This window comes from Odontesthes bonariensis, chromosome 10 (genome assembly GCF_027942865.1).
Source record: "Odontesthes bonariensis isolate fOdoBon6 chromosome 10, fOdoBon6.hap1, whole genome shotgun sequence".
Lineage (NCBI taxonomy): Eukaryota > Metazoa > Chordata > Actinopteri > Atheriniformes > Atherinopsidae > Odontesthes > Odontesthes bonariensis.
Window position 1 is genome coordinate 28,678,470 of NC_134515.1, and position 20,438 is coordinate 28,698,907.

General features: G+C 42.4%; 1 protein-coding gene across 2 annotated transcripts; it reads right to left on the reverse strand.

The window, feature by feature from the left end:
• Nucleotides 1-1,250: 1,250 nt before the first annotated feature.
• Nucleotides 1,251-18,986, reverse strand: LOC142389902 (uncharacterized). Of its 2 annotated transcripts, none has more exons than XM_075475133.1 (7): nt 18,589-18,986; nt 10,370-10,596; nt 9,224-9,281; nt 8,941-9,019; nt 7,602-7,948; nt 4,152-4,289; nt 1,251-3,292 (listed from the first exon to the last, which is right to left on the reverse strand). In XM_075475133.1, the coding sequence occupies exons 2-7, from the start codon at nt 10,501-10,503 to the stop codon at nt 2,753-2,755; spliced, it is 1,296 nt and encodes a 431-aa protein (XP_075331248.1). In that variant the 5' UTR covers nt 10,504-10,596; nt 18,589-18,986; the 3' UTR covers nt 1,251-2,752. The 2 variants fall into 2 exon arrangements, with proteins under 2 accessions (XP_075331248.1, XP_075331247.1); XM_075475132.1 differs by having other exon boundaries at nt 7,602-8,065.
• Between the last annotated feature and the right edge of the window lie 1,452 nt (nt 18,987-20,438).

The following is a 20,438-nucleotide window of genomic DNA, read 5'->3' on the forward strand; positions in this document are numbered from 1 at the left end:
CTGCTTGGGGATAACAAGACTCCCCGTGATGGTGTAATCTGCCAGTTTATGACCTTATATTCAGTGTGATCTCTCCTCTCTGCGCGTCTCTGATCTTGTGTCTTTTCGCTGTCATGCACCTTCAATGAATCTTACTGCCTCATTCATGTGTTTATTCAGCCATTCATGCTGCGCACAGTGAGATTAACACATCATAGAAGCTGTGAATGTGGTGTCAGCTTCACACCTTCAGTATCTGCTGCTCCTGCACGTGTGTTTTTGGGCTGTTTTTCCCTGTGATAGTTCCTCGCCGAGCGGGTGACACTGTGATCACGGCTGTCACACGACACGCGCTGTATTCTTCAAGACAGCAGAAGACTTGCTCGCCCATGTGACTACTGCCTCAAGGTTAACCTGTTACCATGGAGACAAGCCGGCCAATGAAAATTCAGCAGATGGTTGCGATGTTGACTGCAAGCTTTTTGTTTTAAGGGGTGACCTATTTTTTTTCTTTTTTCCTCCTCCCCCCCTCCGCCCTCCACAGCTACTCAGACGCAGACCCCACTACTCTGGCACATGTGCACGTCCACATTCACAGAGACGGGGGGGGGGACATGGGAAGGCTACTCACACAAACACACTTGTACTCCATGTGAAATAGGTTGTAAGGTTGTGCACAAAGGAAGCAAAGGACAAAGGAAGAGATCAGTGGCCTTATTTTTAAATGGATGAAAATACGACACATTTCTTTAATCATTTTCGTGCTACATCCCCTGGAAAATTAGCAATGGAGGTATGCAAAGGTTTGAAGGACTGAAGATACAAATATTCGGGCAGCTTTTAAGATCAAAAGAAAAAGCCATAACTCAAAAAAAAAAAAAAAGGCTCAGCAAATTCTGCTTTCGGTCCCCTTCAATAAGCGAGACTATGAGATAAAACATATTTCTTTTAAAGTGCCACTTTATTACAAAAGTATAAACTTGACTGACATTTCATGAATAGTAATCTTGATATAAAACATTACAATCTTTTGCACTTTAGCACTTAATTACACGCTTTTTGAGTACAAGACCCTGTAGTCTGAATAGCAAACACACAACATTAGCTGCCACATTTAACTTAGCAGGGCTTTCCAAGAACACACCGTAGCTTCATGGCTTCGAAAAAACAACAAACAGAATACACTGAAATTGACATTGCAGCTGTTTTGCAGTTTGTGTCACAATATAAGTCATTCCAAAACACAATTGAACATAATAGAAAAAGATAGATTTCTTGACACTGATGATATATTTATTATTCTTTCTCTTTTGTCATGTACATACACATTGCATCAACATTACAGTATAATCACATTGTTTGCGGGGGGGTATTTGGTTGTGTGAAGTTGTCGTTATTGTCCAGGAATCGGATGTAATTTGTGTGCGCTTTCCTCGGGGCAATGCTTTGAAAACCGCTCTCTTCACATTTTTGCCATTTCTGCGATATTTTCAACACTGATAACAGAGAGCGTGTTTGTCGATGGAGTGATGATGAGACATGATGTTTGCTAACACACATCAGTTCTACTGTAGCTTTCCACTCTGCACTATGATGAAACCCAAGCAGATTCATATGACCACAAGGCAGGGACTATGTAGATGAACAATCCACAGATATGAGTGAGGACTGAGCAGACGAGGGGGGGGTTGAGTGGACTGTCTCCACCTTTAGGACTCGAGCGGTTCTCTCTTTGTTTCATCTGTACTGTGTATGTCGCAGAAGAGAAAATGAATCCTCTCAGCTCTCAGAGTCCCACCGAGCCACAGGACATCCTTAATCTAACTGGCTTTGAGCTCTACAGAGAAATAAAGCAACACACTAAAACAAAAATAAACAACCAACGACAAAAGAAAAGAAAAACATTCATATAGAGGTACCACATGACAGTGCTTGATTTTTAAATTATTATTTTTTAAGATTTTTTTTAAGATTTTTTTTATTTTCCCCACTTTTTTAGGCATGCAACTTGTAGCAGGCAAAGTGCAGAAACAGGATCAACAAAGTAAAACACTTCATTTACAGACGGCAGTGGAGACAGTGTTCAGTCCACATCGAGGTGAAACCAACATGACGGAGGGAAGTATCTGATCGGCTTTGTAATGTGGAAATGGTCTAAATCAGTCGAAACTTTTAGGAGGAATGCAAAATCTGTGCAACTTTTGTTATAATACTCTCATAATTGTTTCTCTTGGTCCCTGAGCTTTCAAGTATTTTGATTAAGTAATTCATTCCTTTGACTCGTTTAAATTCCGTCCTGAATCCCATCTTATCAAACGCAGGGAAGGCCTGTTCACAACAGACTAAGTGCTACCAAAATTTTTCACACTGTGCCTTTTTCCCCAATTAGAGGTCCTGCTTGGACCAGATATAGAACTATTTTTACCCGCAAGAATTGAGGAAGAATTTAGGCTTTAACTTTATTGTGCTTTGCACATATGAATCAGTAAAACAGAAGTGCTACTGTTACCAACAGATTGCTCTGCAATGGTCTTGTGCTCATTTATTATTCACTACCTTTGGATTTCTTATACGGACTTTGTATTCAGCCCAGGTCATAACGGATCAACATTAATACCCCAAGGCCTCTGGAGCCTATGAAAGGCTTGATGTTATGACTTGAATGTAAACAGTATGTATGGGTGAGCATGACAGGGGCCCAGCCGTCACTCCTTGTGGTGTAAGCTCAGCTCCTTGTGTTGGAAGGAAAGGGGGTCACAGTGCAGCCGCCGCCTCAGAGCCCTGTTACGTACATCTCCATGCCGTCATTGAAAGTGAAGATGGTGGTGGTGCTGGAGGTGGCGGAGCCCTGCTTCAGGTCGCCAATGCTCTCGTACAGGTTCTCCCCTGGCAACAGCAAGGCTTTGGCGGGCAGGTGCTGCAACTTCGGAGTCTGCTGCGTCGGCGGTGGTGGAGGGGGATGCTGCTGCTGCAAGGGCTGCTGGGCTTTCTTCCTCCTCGGCCGCAAGGTGGCGCACGTGTTGGGGGGCCTCTCTCGCTTCCATGCGCCACCACCCTCCACGTTTTCATAGGCCGGATCACACTCCTCAGTCCCAATGGACTCGTAGCAGTGGTCATCGAGGGGCCCTCCGACTGCTTTGCCCTCTTGAGGGGCCCATGTCTGGGGTTTGACCACTACACTAAACCCCCCGTCTCGGTCTCGGTCCCGGTCACCTCGACCTAAGGTCCGGAAGCCAAGGTTGGCTGGGGGAGACCCCGGCACAGCTCTCTTCTTCTTCCCAGGTTTGCACACTTTAGAGTACATCTCGGCAACCTGCGAGCACAGCAAACATTTAGAGGTTATCTGCTGTAAAAAGAGACTTTAAAGGATCAATTCAACAACTGCATCTGTCATGGATCTACAGCTAGCAGCTGGTTAGCTTAGCTTGGACTGGGGGGAAAAAACATCTTACCTGGTTACCTTCAAGTAACCAAATCATCCTACAAGCACCTTTAAATTACTGTAAAAAAAACATGTTGTATGTTGCTTTTTAAATATGCGTAAAAGGCAAAATGGCAAGATTTATCTAATTTTGCAACAGGCATGGTACACCCTGGATAGGTCGCCAGCCCAGAAAACGATAATATCTGATGGAATTCAACATCACATCAGAATAACAAAGACTGGCAAAGTGATGTACAGATGGCAGATGGAAATAAAAGATTCACTTCAACATTGGATCTCCCTCAGATTTGAACCTCACACTTTTATCTGAACAAGTCTATAGTATGTTCACTGGACTGATTAAGAGTTTCTTGACCACAATTAGAAAAAAAGGATGCAGAATCTCATGAAAAGAGTCATGTTTACGTTGTAAACAGTGCGGCTAGTAGAATCATTTTTAGAACTTTGAATTGTGAATAAATTAGAAAAGTTACCGTGTTAAACAAGTGTTATCTTAACTTTGACCAGGGGTGTCAAAAAAAAATGCATTAAGCTGTATGAATGATGCTCTATGAATTGTGCGACCTCTTTGGAGTGAATCAATTTAATAGTATTAAAACTTTAATGAAGAGATTAGTCACGCATACACACACACACACACACACTACGGATGCTGTTAAAAGGGAACCTTAGAAGCAAAGAGCTTCAACAAACAGTTTAATGCACATGCTGATGATTTTTCACTCACCACAGCTGCAGACGGTTGTATATTCTCCACTGTGTGAGCACCTAGCGGCACCAGGGCTTTATTTTGGAGCGTGAGCATCTCTTCGTCCTCTGGAGGCTTCCAGATGTACTGCTCTCCATTGCCCATGAACATCACTTCCTATCAATGAAGCAACAAATCACATTTTGGACAAACTGATCACATGTTCTGTGCATCTGTGAATGTTAAACAAAATCAATTTTTTAAAAAGTCATAACAAGACTCAAACTACACAGCAAACTAACCACTTTCAACTAAACCTGTAGTGTTTGAAACGTGCAAGATGGATTTCATATAGCACTGAGTAGATTGTCCCTGAAAGGTGGAGCCTGTGAGAATGCAGGTGCTTTTATTGTGGATGACTCCATTTCAACACGTTGCATCATCCACGTGAAAATCGGCAGTGAACAGACCTGCGAGCAAACTGCTTACACATGTAAGGCTCTGAACTCTTCATGTTGCTGAACTCGGGTCACAGCAAATACTTTGACCTCGTTGACCTGAAACAGGGGAGCAAACGGTCTCCCTCTGTCACCCAGAGGGGAGCAGGGAGCCGTGCACCTACAGTAAAAACAGACAGTCTACTCTCCTGCTGCTGCCAACATATGGAGGAGGCCACACTGCCGGGAGCAGAAACACCCCACTAACACCGGGAACTCTCTGACAAATAAAATAGATTTCTGCAGAAGTGTCGGCATATCAGAACACCAGGAACAGGACAGTCGAGTGCGGAGGAAACTGCAACGCTGGCTCAATTACAGCCTTGCACATCCTCTGCTGCATCAACAGGAAACCTCACAGAAATGCTCTCCAGATACTGATCACCACAACTCGACCGTTAACAACGCATTTACTGAATGTGTAACGCGAGTGCTGATAATACAATGACATATTTCAAATATTTCCTTACACGTGTCAAAACAAAAACTGACACGCTTTCATACATGTCACTCACTCACTGTGTGTCTGTAAGACTGATGTGCACAAGGCTTCTACTCAGTCTCGCCCTGCTTTGAATGAGCTCATCTTCTGCTCCACTCAGACCTCTGGAGAACCACTAACAACCCAACTAAGCGGTTAACTCCCTCTCCCCCTCAAGCTATCACTTCCTCGCTTCTTTCCAGACCATAAAACAGACCACTAAGGTACTTCTGTCGAGTCTTAATGCCGTTCATCTAAACCTCGATTGAATTTCTCTTTTTATTTCATCAATCGACACAAACAACACTCAAAATGACACATTTGAAAAAAAAAAGTTTCAGTTATGCTACATTTCAGAATCGAAAGACTAAAATATCCCATATTATATATAAAATATCCCGTATTTAGAATCCTTTTTTTGTAACGCTCACAACTGAACTGTGGTGCTTCGTACTTCTTTCAGCAGTCCTTGAAATGCTGTTGCTACTTGAAAGTTGTCCATCTGTGCCTAACTGAATTCACTGGGCATAACTAAGAAGGGACACGCCTGTTTATAAAAGGTATTGATGGTGTATATCTGAGTGAACACAGAACCATGGTTGGCACAGATCTGGGTGAAGGACAGGATCAAATTTTTTGCAGCCATTAAAAAGGCACTGTTGCATAAATCATTCTAAAATGGAACCAAAGAAAAAAACACAAGTGCAGCACTGCACCAATTAAGCTTCTACTGTAGAGTGGAAAGACAGAAGCCATTCCTCACTAAAAATGAACATGAAATCCTGCTGGAAGTTTGGCAAATGACTCTCAGAATTAAAGAGGCCAAATCCTCTGATCAGATGAGACAAAAACAGAACTATTTGGCCATGATTACCAAGCGTCATGTGAGGAGAATACCAGAAACTGAGCATAACCTTATAATACCATCCCTACAGACAAACATAGTGATAGCAGCATCATTCAGTGGGGATATGTTTCCACTAGATGAGCTAAGAGGAAAGTTAGGATAGAGAGAAGACTAATGTAAACCAAAAAGCTTTTCCAGATTGTTCAGTATCTCAGACATTGGGGAAAAGTGTTCCTTTTTATAAGACAATGACTTGAATAACTCAAAGAAAACACATAGGAGTGGCTCAAACTCCCAAACGAAAGGTGTGCCCAGCGTGTAGGATCATTCACAAGAGAACCTGAGACTGCCGTAGCTTACAAGTTCAAATTAAAATCTACATGACAAGCTCACCATTTGAAGGGTGCAAAATATTTCTCATTTTGAAACAAAGGAGATATAAAACAAAAGAAAACCAAATTGAAAATGTTGCCTGCACAAGTATTATCCTTAAGAAGTTTCCTTTATTTAGCATCACTCCATCATTCCCTCAATTCTGACAAATTTCCTAGGCTCCCCAGAAGTCCCATAGTCCCACAGCATGACCCTGCCATCACCATACTGTGGACACTTTTGCAAAGCACAGTGAGTTACGGTCTAAATCCTTATGGAAATGGGATATGTCACATCTGTTATACATGTTTTTCTTCGATTAATAGATAATGCATAACACACATTTGCATTGCCATGGCGCTGCATTATATTTAGCTTGAGGCAGAAGAAGATTAACTGAATCCAATTTTAGATGAGGGTTCAAAAAATGGATTCAAGATAAGTCTATAGAAACTTTTGCACTATAGCTGTGCTGATATGATACAAGTTTTTAAATGATCCTTTTGTTTAAGAACAATTACAGTGCATGTGGCTGCAGGGGACTTTTCCTACATTTCATACTCAATCTCTGTCATCTCGTTTCCCCTCTGATTCTGTCATACCAGTCTTTGCAGGCTAAAAATTCACAAATCATGAATAAATTCACAAATTCCACAGATTATGTGGAATACCCATGTGAATGCATTCTTGGAGTTACACGTATTCACAGAAAAAGCCTGCTTTGTGCATGTTTTTAAAGGAATAGTTTGAGGAAGTTTGGGAAATTTTACTCAAATAAGATAAGATAAGATTGCCACTCATTTCTCAAGCGAAGTGTTACCTTAGCATTCAGAGAGTGGAGACATTGACATTGGCAACCAGGGAACAAAAACATTTTGTGTAAAATGGTTTTGTCTTCTCCCAAGAGTACACAGACTCTTTGAGTATTCATGGAGCGTTACTTTTGTTAAACTTGGACATGTTATTCCCTCTTCTTCAGACTTTCGGTTACTGTATATACAAAGACGTGTGCCCTTCAAAATGCTTTGCAGCCTTAGGTTCTGAACAGATGTGGTGATTATCAAACAGCACCTGACCGCAGTTTGGAGCCGCATCAAAGGGTCTGAGGATATGTAAATGAAGAATCTCACCTTCCTAGTTTAACTGAGTATGCACGAAAATGAAAACATGTTTTGTAAGCTTGTGAGGAAATGTCACGTATGCAGAAAGTGAAGAGGTCTCAGCAAGCCTGTCAAAAGCATTCCTGTCGGATTAGAGATACAAATTTTGAAAAAAAGTGTAACTTTACCAACCTTTGGAAATGACGGGACGTTAAAGGCCTCAACGTTTCTGCGGGGCAACTTTGTGCTGTGGGGGTGTGGCGGAGGAGGGGCTGGATGTGACGGCGGGGCGTGTCGTGGAGGTGGCGCCGGCGGTTCCACCATATCCGTCCCACTGTCCCTCTTCTGAGGCGCCTTGTCGGCCTTCCTCAGCTTCCTGACGCAGGCGTACTCTGCTGTCTCCGGAGGGTGAGAGGGAGACATGACCTGGGCCTCGGGTTCAGGTAGCCCTCCTTCCACATCCCCGTCTGGATCTGGTGGTGCCGGGGTGTTGGCAGGGACGGCTGGAGGCGCCGGAGTGTCCGTCTGCCCGGCCCTGCCTACCATGGCGTAGAGGGCATCGTCAGTACGTGTAGTAGAGGAGCGTTGGCCCACTTCAGAGTAAGTGTGCTCGCCTTCCTCTCCAGTCCCAGAGGGGATCTGGGGAAGCTGCCTGCCTTAAGAACGAAGGTCAGAGTTAGACCAGCGGCTGGGAAGCAGCAGAAGGTCCATGTTGGCTGGACCTTTCTTTTTAGGTACCTCTGCAAGACACATACAGCCCGTACCACCGATACCCTCCGCAAAACAGAACTCACATCCTTTACGTTTTCGCCTTATGTAGTAAATGATTGCACAATAATTGTGAACTTGAATAAATCTCTCACTTAAAAAATCTGAACCAGGCAGTAAACTGGGAACTGACATAGATCTTTGAGAATATGCATCCAAATTGGCTTCATACCACTCCAGTGGAAGCAGGACAAGTATGAAGCAGGACATATGTTTATATCTCTTCAAAACCTCTCGGGCTACTGTCACAGTGCCCACAAATGCAGTTCCCTGTTGACACTCAGCGATGGAGCTCCAGGATTTGTCTTGGCTCTCTGATTTGTCTTTGAGAGAGAGAGAGATGCACGTTCAAAAATCCGCACTGAAAATCCTTGTGAAATAAGGCTGAATTGTAAATGCGATGTGAATTCTGTTTTAGGGGTCAATTTCTCCTTTTATATGTCGTAAAACTGAATGGCAGAGAGGATTTAGAGTGAATTTACGGTCCGATCAGCTGCACGGGAAAGGTGTAGAGTGAAAACCTTCAGCTTCCAGCTCATTTGATTGTCGTGCTTTCAGACACAATGATAGTTTAAGTGCTCCAGATGTTTTTGGAGAAAAGTTTTTAACCTGTCTAACTCGGATATTATGTGGTCACGCAGCTAAAAACAAGACCTTGTAGCTCCTGAACAGTTGACACTTAAATGATGCAGAGTTCTCCTGTGGCAGTGGGAAACCACTTACAGAGCACAGGTCAGGAGTTTTATGTGAAATATGTACTCACTTTTGCCATTGCAGTTCATCTTGTTCATCTCAGTGTCTGATTTACTGATGGAGCGCAGCTTGGACTGCCTGAGTATACCCTGACAACACACACAGGCACACACACACACACACACACACACACACACACACACACACGCACACACGCACAGGAGCAGTTAAGCAGTAATTAAGACTGAAGAGGTGTCCTCTGCATGATATTGTTCCCTGGTGAACTGAGTGGCTTTAGCCACCTCTGCTGCAATACAAACACAACATTGAGAAGCATGTTGCCTGATACCTACCATGTCCATAAGACGGTGTTTTCCACCCTCGCCGGGGACATTGTGTGTCTTCCCCTTCCTGTGATAAACACAACAGCTCTGTCATATACCATCGAATTCTGATGCATTTCTTAGTGTGCGCAGAGTCTCTGTGTGAGTCACTGTCCATGTGTGGCTGAGTCATCTTTATGACTGTGCATATGAGAGAAAGAGGTTCCAGTGTGCACCTACCAGTCTTGGAGAGTAACTAAGTACATTTAGTCAAGTAGTGTAATATATTTTTGAAGTCACCTACCATTTCAGGTTTTTTTTTTCATTTTGTGCCAATTCACAACAAAAAGAAATGGTAGCTATCGTTCTAAGTTCCTTACTTCTCAGATAAATATCTTCTTCGAACAAGTTTCCTTATCACCACAAATTTGAATGACAGAAGTTTTTTTTCTTTTCTTTTTTATCCTCCATTAATCACCTCATGACTAGGGTCGGTAATCATTTGAATGTTATCATTTCCAGTTTGTATTCTGATATTTCTTATCAATCCGATTTCAATTCATTCTTAGTTACAATTCCAAAAATCCGGTCTAATTTTCAAAACTATGTCTCTATGTCCTCGTAGAGTTATCCTTGCAGCCTACTGATATTGCCGGATACCTGATTGATACCTGATACCTGATTGAAATTTAAATTCAAAAATAAAATTTTTGAATTTCCCCCATTGGGGGATGAATAAAGTATTTTTCTATTCTATTCTATTCTATTCTATTCTACTGAGTGAGGGACTCTAGAGCCTACATATTAACCCTTGACCCTTAAGATGTATCTTGTTATTCTTTAAAGGGTGCCTGAGGTTTGAAACAACTAGACTATACTATCCGAAAAAATAAATGCAGCTCCACCTTTGTCTCCTACAAAAGTTTATGTTGCTTATGCATCAACAGAACAGTCCTCAAATATATCTTATCATAATTACATGGGCCCTTATGCTGCTGAGTTGAAAACATAGGGCTTTCACTTGTAAAGGGAGGGGTTTAGATAGTTGAATCGGTACGTTTTCTTGAGTAAAAGGTCTGAGTGCTTCTTCGACTACTGATGTGTGCACATGTAAATACTCTTACGTTTAAATGCAGAAGTGTGTGTTTGGTCATGTGTGTGTGTGTGTTCTCTCACCTCTGGCAGCCCACGCAGAGCACCACAATGAGGATCGTAACAACAAAGGCTGAGGCAGCAGCGATAGCGCCCAGCAGCAGGACCTTGCCGTAAGGAGGAGCCGTGAAGTTCAGCCCGTCCTGCATGGAGGCCATGTGGGAGCGCGGGCGCTCACTTGCTCTCACACACACACACACTCACACCCTTAGACTCATGCACGCATGGAAGTGCCACGTTCTCACTGGGATCTGCAGGCACAGAGACGGGCTTGATTACAGAATGATCTAACCTTTGCAAAACATTAAGGAGGTTAACAAAGCAGCGGAACCAGAAGTAAAATATTCACGGTGCAGAAGGAAAGCAGCAGTTTGAAAAGAGGGACAGTGTGAATTCCCATCCAACACGGGAGCAGTGAAGTGAACAGACATTGTGCCTGTGGCATGCCCTTCTTCTTTTTTAGCTTGTTGGAGGGATTACTGAGCTTTGTGTGTCACGGCTACAGAGGCATCAACAACACACCTGCTCACCAGAATTGATTTTCAGGTTTCTACAGAGTTACAGCCGCATTTTCTTTTCCTGAGAGTAAAACTAAAAGAAAAAGATCGGAGCAATTTTTAAATGATCTTGTCCTTATGTGTTTGTCACATAGCTGTTGCTCAGTGTGGATAAATATGATTTTCCCACATTTGAACCATTCTAACAAGAACAAACAAACATACTGAGGCGCTACGATGAGTCAGAGCGAAGCTGAACATGCCAGCGTGCTGAGGAACCTAAAGCACTGAAGGAGACGAGTGTGAAAGCAGAGTGCTTAGATCGAAACACGTCTGCCTCTTCTTCTCTGCTCCTTGCCAAACAGCTTCACATTTGGCAGTGTAATATGTTTCAAATAAACAATAAAACCCAGAGCTGTACCAAAAGACCAAACAAACAAGCCTAATCTCTGTCGAATCACGCCATCTGTCTACTGACATGTTTTCATGCGTGTTGTGTTTGTCACTTGTCCATCATTGACAACAAGGCTGTGTTCTGTAGAATGTGTCCAAGTTCTGGTTGAAGTGAAGTAGCATGTCTCTCCCTTTTCTTGTGTATTTATTCAGTTCTTCGCTAACGTTCTGTGTTGGATCTCTTTGTACGGTTTGCGCGTGTCCTCTTTAAACTGCTTGCTTTAGTATAGGATTCCACACAGACAGAATTTAATCTCCACATGCTGAATTACTTAAACGGTTTGTCTGTGTAGTCGATCCTCTCTGAAGGTTAGCCAGAATCTTCAAAAAAATTTTAGAAGAAGCCATCACATTACTGCTGGGCCTTTCTGAAGCAAACATCTCAATGTGAAGTGGCTCAGCGACGTTGTCATTGTAGTGAGCTGCAGGGAGGTATAAGAAGGATTCAACTCAAGTCTGAAATGTTGTTTCATTTTTCTGTTTCATCTATATGTATTGCACAAGGTCCACTGATTTAGGCCACACTCCCTCCTACATTGATAGAGTTAGTTAAATTTGGCCAGTTATGCAGTTTGTTCTGATATATGTCTGCTAAGTGTCCTGTAGATCTGATGATAGAGTCTAAAAGTCTAAGAGAATGCATTTGTTCATCAGTTAATTACATCTGTGGTGCCCCATTTAGGTGTTCAGGTATATTTTTGTGCATCATCTTTTTTGCTTATAAAAAACACAGCAGCTACACATTTCTGGCATTCATCTGATCAAATGGAGCACATGTTTACATCCCACTATCCCCATATAAGGCAAACGTCTTATATCGAGCATGATTAGGTTGTGATTAAATCGTCCTGAAATAAAAGTTCCGACTGGATTTCTAACTGGACGAAAACTCAAGCTCACCTCATATCAGTTCTGATCGTCATTATTTGATTAGTCTTTTATTCTTTGGAAATTGGCTGCATTGAAGCACACAAATCTGCCATATGTGAAACTTCTCCTGTTGACCAACTGTGTGTCAAAAATCTATTTTAATCATTTCATTTTTTTAGTGTGTGTCAGCCAATTCATGTATGTACAGGAAACCTGAAGAAATGTGTAGCTTTATTACTATCAATAACATATATACAGTCGAACTACAATAATGGATTATAGTGTTTGCCTAAACAAAGTTAAGAACCTACAGCAAATGTAACATTGCTGATGTGAAGCAGATAACACATTTACTTTATTGGTTTAGCATGACATCATGCTAACACGTGCTAGTTAGAGCTAAATACAAATACCACTAAGGCTGAAGTTTAGTCATAAACTACAGCTTTGGACAAGTGAATGAAGAAATTGTTCTTAAGACAGTTTACTCTGCTGAGAATTGGAATGTCTTTGCTAAATTTCATGTTACTTATTCATCTGTTTGTAGAGACTTTTATTTCAAAGTCCCAATCCACCAGATAGATGTTGACATGCGATTTCCAGTGTAAAGGAAAATATTAGTTTGCTGTTGAAGAAAGAAGAAGAAAAGTCAGGCTAAAGTCTGTATTATATTCGGCTTCTGTTGTTATCTGCCCATTAAATGGACTTTATCAGATGTTATCACTCCCATAATTATGGACAGCAGGTGAGTTTTTCACCTCTTAGTAGATTCTGTAGCCTGATAATCTCTATTCTGTCCCAAGTTATGTGAGCAATCTCTTGCACAAGAGCACGTTAAACCTCTGCATGTGTCATCAAGTGAAAGGTTACATTTTATATCTCCCTAACCCTAAACATGTCATTTTGTTGCCAAACACTAACCAAACACAGACTAAAAAAACAAAACAATAACATTTTTTCAACTGTCTCCTGGGTGAAACCCTAAACCAAACCTAACAACAGATGTCTGAAACAAGTCTAACAACAGACAATATATATTCATATTCATATTCATATTCATGATTTCAGGATGCAGGTCTCAAACATGAGCCTCCTGGGGGCCTTTGTCACTTAAGTGATATGTGAGAAGTTACCAGATCCATAAAAGATGGACTCAAATGCACACTATGCAAATTTCAACCACACCACATGAGAGATGACTAACATGAGGGAATCATGGGGTTATCTTGGATTGTGGCTCACAGTTAGAGAGGTTCAAAGAGTGTTATAATGTTGTGACCAAAGATTCCCAGAAAAAAACCTTCTGACAAGATCAGAAATTTAGGATGATCATCCTGCAGTGCGGCTACTGTTATGACCTTTATCTCCTAATCAACAAATAGAACTATAACACGACACTGATTGTGTGAAAACTAAAACGAACTTAAGTCAAATGAGATAAATGTGACAGATGGAATTCAAACAAAGAAGCAAATCTGGTTTAGCTGAGGCAGCAGAATCCTCATCTGTGTGTTCTATGCCCCAACTCAGACCATGAACATGACAAATAAGAGGAGGAATTACAACTTTTTTAATGAATAGCAAACCATTCAACTTATTAATAAACACACCAGTCAATAGACAGTCATTTTTAAGTCACTCAGCTCATAAAACAGACTTTACGTTAGCATGACACGAAGAATCTGGGCTGCTCTTCACAGTTACAACAAGGAGGAACCTAAAGTAGGATTTCCTTAACAGTTGCTGAGCTCACTCTCACTAGCTCCAGTACACTTCAATTTAAATAAAAAAAACCATTAAGCTAATATATTTTTACTGTCAAGTCATTGTGATGTCATTAGCTTAATTCCCTCCCTCTGATCAGTGTGCTAGTGGTGCCTCTTAAAATAATGATGTGATTAAGTGAATTAATACTGTAGATACTGAGCCTAAACTATACTGATCTTTGTCCGATTAGGTTCAAAGCATCACAGCACAGCTTTATCCTTTAGTTCAAATATGGTCACACTTGGCTACAAGAAAGTAGCCTGACTATGTCATACTCACAATTCTAGTCAGAATGTGAGTCTGATACCGCTGGATAGAGTTTTGAGTATGGGGCGTGTTTCAACCGAACCAGGAGAAAAAATGCCTCTTCGCTCAATTGGATACACCTACAACCAATCAGAGCAACGTAGTATGTGACGTAGATTAAGCAACACACACTTGTTGTAGGAAGGACGGCAAAAACATCTTTTCTATCGATAAAAGCCTTTATGGCGTTCCTCTGTTCGTCTTTCAAAATGAATGCAATGTGGAGATCCTGTAGAACAGACTCGATGGCAGAATCTACACACCCTAGCTCTCCAGCGGCAGCCATGTTTGTTTCAAACGAATTCAAACCAAGCGCTCTTTAGTGACGTAGTCGATAATGTCCCTGTTGATCATCTGTCCATCATCGTATAAAGCCCGCCCTGGCAATCTGACTGGGTCGACTGTTTTGATGTCGAGCATAGAGATTTCCCAACTGAGCAGAGCCAGACCGAACTTCCCGACCAAAAATTTTATGGGCGGGGCTAAGTTCGGCTGGCACCCAGGCTAACAAGAAAGGGCATGATGACTAAATTCCAAGTTCAAGGTTTCATTAAAACTGTTCACAAACCAATGGATGGCCTCACTATGTCCACTTCTGCATATATGACTGAGCATACAAGGGAGACATAACATCCTCTGGGAAGCATGAACATGTTTTATGTTCGCCAAAGTGTTGGACCGACATCACCAAAGAGACACAGACAAAAAACCAGCTGTGGCTGCTTCCCAATTACATCTCACAGTTATTCAGCTGTGGAGTCTTTAACTCAGAAGCAGCTGGAGGCAGAGTTAATATAACAAAGTCAGAAATGAATCAGAGGAGTTACAAAACTAATGAAAGGGTCTTCTGAATCGTGGCAGCTTCTCTCGAGACACCTGCATGTGTAGTGTTAACAAAGCTCAGTAGATGGTTTAATATCACTGGTAAGCGCAGTTGACCCTCACTGTCAGGATTAAATGGCACAGCTTCTTTTTCTTGCACGGGTGCCTTTGAGGTAGGTTCTTCTTCTTTAAAATGATATCCTTACAACCGTCATATCATTCAAGAAAACAGATTTTCCAGTAAATCACACAGCGGAAAGAAGTTCTGCAGACTTTTGGCAATTTGTATATTTCTCAGTAGACATCCAGAAATAAACACTACTTTTATCAGCATGGGATCCAATTTGCACCATATTACATGCACAGGCCTGTTACTGGTTCTTTGCATGCTGCTTTTAGATCTTTCCTCTATGTTCGAGGTGTCCAAACCAGTGAGAATAAAACCGCTTTGTTTTCTAATTCAAATCCCTTTGATTATGATTGAGTATGATCAATTTTAAGCAGTGCATATCCAATTTAATTCCTTCTTGAGCATGTCTCTGGAAAGTAATTACAACAGGGAACATGTTTTCCCAGCATGTCAATCAAAGGTCTTTCAATTGCAGTGTTTGTCTGCTGCCCGCTTTAGGTGCTGCTAAAACATCCACCAGTTCTTCATCTTAAACCAGAGCCCTTCCTGAGTGAGCAGTCTGGAATATCAGGTTGAGTTTACAGCACAATATGCATCAATGAGGCAATGATCATTTAATTCACAGCTGCAACCGTGTCAGGATAATTGTATCTGTGCTCATTTGACAACAGAGCTGAGCAGTGGAGACAGAGAGAGTAATGAGAGAGAAGGCAGAAGAAAGGTGTAGGTGTGGAGGACAAGAAAGGAGAGGGGAGGGAGGAAGACATGCGTAGGAGTCTTGTGGCAGGTGTTTGAAGAACCTCAAAGAAGATGACGAGAAGAGGCTTTCCCATTTCTCAAAGGTGCTTCCTTTCCCTATCTTCCTTTTCTTTCGCTTCCCTGTGTCCGTGAGTGTGTCCACACCTCCTTGGCCATTAGTCTCTCCCTCTATCCCCCTGCCTCTGCCTGCGGTGCTCAGAGTGACACCTCAGCACTGCAGTGTAATCTCTGGCCCTAGAGCTGCTTCGTCTTATCCAACCAATTGGACGGAGTGCTCAAAGCATGAGGACGAAATGGCCCCCAACCGCCTGCCTTTCTGCTAAACAAAGCCCCAATTCCCTCGTCCCCGGAGACTCACACTGAGACACTTGGGCCATACCTGTCGGTGGAAAAGACACTGGAACGTCACTGATCACCATCGCAGCATCAAAAGCTCATTCTTGACTTAAGATGGTAACAAAAGCTCCAAAAGCAAAAGTAAGTGGACCTTTGAGCTTGGACTTCACCTGATATAAATTAGATGTAGATTTTATGATTTTTCTCTATTCTTCATATATCTTTATCTCTTCATGCATCAGTGGACATTATATTTTCAACTGCTTTCTTTAGGCCGTACATGTTGTCCTTGCAGCTTTTTGTCCGTGTCTAATAACCTGATTTGTTCAACCAGCAGTCCAACCTATAGAAAAGAATGAATTTACCTAGGCTAGGTGATTCTGAAGCCACACAACCTGCCAAAAACCCTGTGCTTTCCAGCGTCACAAGTGCGAGAATGTGTTTCCTTTCTTGTCTTAGATCACATTAAATTGATTTTCTGGATTTTTAGACTGTTTGCCAGACTATACAAAACATCAGAAGAGACTGTGATGGAGATTTTTGCGTGATTCTCTGCTGTTACATAGACCAAAAGATTAATCAGTTCATCATAAACATAACAGTTAGTTCCAGGTCACCTGTTGACTTAGATCCAATCTCAGTATTCATTTGTGTTTAGACAAAGACTGAAGCATGCTGTGTAACACATTTGGACAGATATCCGATCATATTTTGAGGCCACAAATCTCCTCCTTTTGGCAAATGTTTGTACTTTCTGCTTACAACACTAGATGTGGATATGAAAGGAAACAAGGATTTAAGGTGTTATTCTCATTTAAAAAAAAAAAAAAAAACATTTTGAAGAACACAACTAGCCGCAGTAGCAATCAATTCTTGTAGGCATTTCATTTTCCAGGAACATGCACAGCCTTTACATGTGTCTTCATTATTAATCATACTAGTGCTCCTTTCAAACAGGACCAGCCAGCCAACAGTGTCCTCTCTGCCAATCTGCTCAGGTTTTCATAAACCACCTGGGAGTTCATGTGGACCAAAATCCTCACCCTCTGTGTGACACAAATAACAGCAACACGCGAGTGTGTGTGTTAGGGGGGGGGGGGGGGAGGACACTGCTATTGTGTGAGAATGTGAATTAGGTCAAATGTTTGCTTGCAACAACGATTAACCATGCCCCTGTGAGGAAGAAAGCTGAAGCCTGTGTGGAAGAGGCTCTGTGTTCATCTGCCTCTCATACACACACACTGACTGACACTGGGAGTCTTAAAAACAAATCACAGAATAAATATCATATCTTATGATCACATGAGTATTCTCTCCGGAGGGATGGACCCTTTCTACTTTTGTAAAAAATAAAGACAGTCCTGTATGAGGGACCTGTGTGTATGTGTGTGTGTGTGTGTGTGTGTGTATATAAATGTGGGGAGGTTCTGTGTATGTGGCTCATCATGGCACCCGCTCAGGAGGCATCCATCACACTCGGGGTGACGGCTGGCCGCACCTCTGGACACCTCAAACTGCAGCGATGCTGCTGACAACAGGTTAGAAACCAGGACTGGGGGGGGGGGTGCCCGTGTAGGTAGAGGCTATATACGGCCACAGAAAATGAGAAAAAAAAGTCCTGTGTGTGTGTGTGTATGTGTGTGTGTGTGTGTGTGTGTGTCTGCCTATACAGCCTGTATAGGCAGAGATTTTTTTCCTCCCTTTCTTCTCCTCTAATCATCAAAGCGTTTCCGATTAATTTCCAGATCAAAGTGATGATGGCTGAGAAGGTTGTGTCCCCGAGGTCAGGTGGCAACTTACACGACAAAGCCCCCACCACCACCTCCACCCCAACACCCCCTTTGAGTGATGAGGGTTGTACATTTCATAGGAAGGTCCAACGTTAATGAGCCTTATGCTCCACAGTGACAGAAAATAGCCTGATCCGAGGCTCCCTCTTGCCAAATGACAATCAAGTTATCTGATGAATCTGCTCGTTCGGAGCTTAAAATGGGGAAAATAATAATAATAATTTTAATTAAAGAAATTGTAAGAAAAAAAAAGGCGACGCAGTAAAAGCCGAGGTGGGTGCGCATGTGTCTGTGTGGTAAATGTATGACCCGTGCAAATGAAGGCACGGCAGGGCGAGCACAAAGGAAAACGGGCGACAGCGACATTTTTTAACTGGATGAATAAAAGATGCTGCGTGTCCTTATCGAGCTGAATCTATAGGCACAAATAATGACCCCCCCCCCTCCCGCCCCTCTCCTGCCTCCCTCCAGCCTGTCACACAGAGCACTGCGCTATTGCATCCCTGTACTCACTCAGCTCAGAGGTTTGGGGAGACGCAGCATCAGCCCCGGTCGCTTTCTTCAGTTTCTGCTTCCCCTCGGACCAGGCGCTCCCCGCGACCATAATCAACCAAAGGCGATAACTTGGCTTTACTGGGCTTCACAAAACAGGAATGCAGCATACTGCATGTGGCATCCTCTGTGAGCCCGCTGACCCCCTCGTGCGCCCTGTCCACTTCCCCAGCCAGGAGGGAAGCTGGGAAGTGTTGAACCTGCCTGTCTTCTTCCCCGCAGCCGCCGCTGCAGCTCTGTCTCCAATATTATCTCCAAGTGCCAGCTTTCTCATCCACAGTCCCTCAAGCCCCCTCCATCTCCGCTCGCATCCCTTCGGCTCAGCTACTGTGCTTCCATGTGACACAGGCAGAGCTGGAGACCCCCCAATTATAAATGTGTCTTTTTGATTCTAGCGTCATCCTTCGGAGGGACGGGGAAGTGCGAGTAGGAGTCTAATGAATGGACTCCAGATTAAGAGGGTCGCACATTCGCTGCTACAACATCCCCACTGGTCTGGGAAACGTGGCTCTAAATTCTAGTTATTTTCACATGCAGATATGGAACATTTCGACTTCGGAAATTGAGACACTTTAGAGTCCAAATTAGTCATGCAGTGTGCTGTTTAAGATCACAAAAACAGTGGAAATAGTTGTGATTGTGACTGAGACTGGCATAAAACACAAGAGAGTAAGTGAAAGTAACACACGTCAAACCTTTAGTTGGGGGGTTATAATTTCTTTGATGATTAGGTTTTACTTATTTAAGTGGAAGCTCAAGATCCCTGTAAGAGCCACTAATGCGACTCCCACATGTTTGCCTTTTCCACTTTGGAAAATATTGGACCAACTGACCGAAATAACATCACGGTTTCTTTTATTTATCAAATTTTTATTTATTAAAAAGAACAACTCGTGATGCCTTTTTCTCTGGTCTGTTATGTTTTATAAAATCTTGCCACTCACATACCTTTGAACCCTTTACCTCTACCACTACCACCACCTGCTGGACTCATCGGAGCACTGGAAAGAACACCCACCTATCAGGCTGCAGAGGACGGTGTTGCTGTATGAGGGTCAATCCATGCCCCTGTCAGAAAGACAATCAGGGGCTTCCCTGCCGTGAAAAGTACAGCACAGTAAAGGTTACGTTCAACATATAAGTTTCCTCGAATCTAGCCTAATTAACGATATGGGTCAATTGAAGGCAACTCCCAAAGCAACATATGAAAATTGTTATTATTTTTAGATACTATAAAGAGGAACTCAAATCATTTTTACGTTCACCATGGAGACTGAGGTTTGTGTCCTAAGTTAGAATTTCCCACTGTTTTTAGTCTTGGATGCACACAGTTGTGTCTGCACAATGCCAAAATATGACAGAATTTACATCTCTCACACCCCCACGAGGACTCAGACATATGAATTGGCCCTCATTCACACAAGCAATTTTTAACCCCTTGAAAAATCTACCAGAAGTGGTGATTCAAGGGGATAAGACGACACAAAGAACGATGAAACTGGCTAGATTGGTTAAACAAAATGTAAGTCTCAACAGAGGAGCACTTATAATTGTGCCCAGTTTCTCTAGGTTTTTGCATTGAGCAAGATTCCCATTATTCCATTTTTAGAAGACAAATATCCTTTAACATTATCCCATCACACGTTTTAATGTTAGCCATGATCATCCCTGAACCATAATTGAGTAGTTTTTAAACCTTCAGAGAACCAAACTGTAACAGTTTTGAAAGACACTGACATATGATGAAGTCTTGTATTCTATCAGATAACATGTCATCAGTAGAGGAAGAAAATGTAAAAGATCAAGTTAGA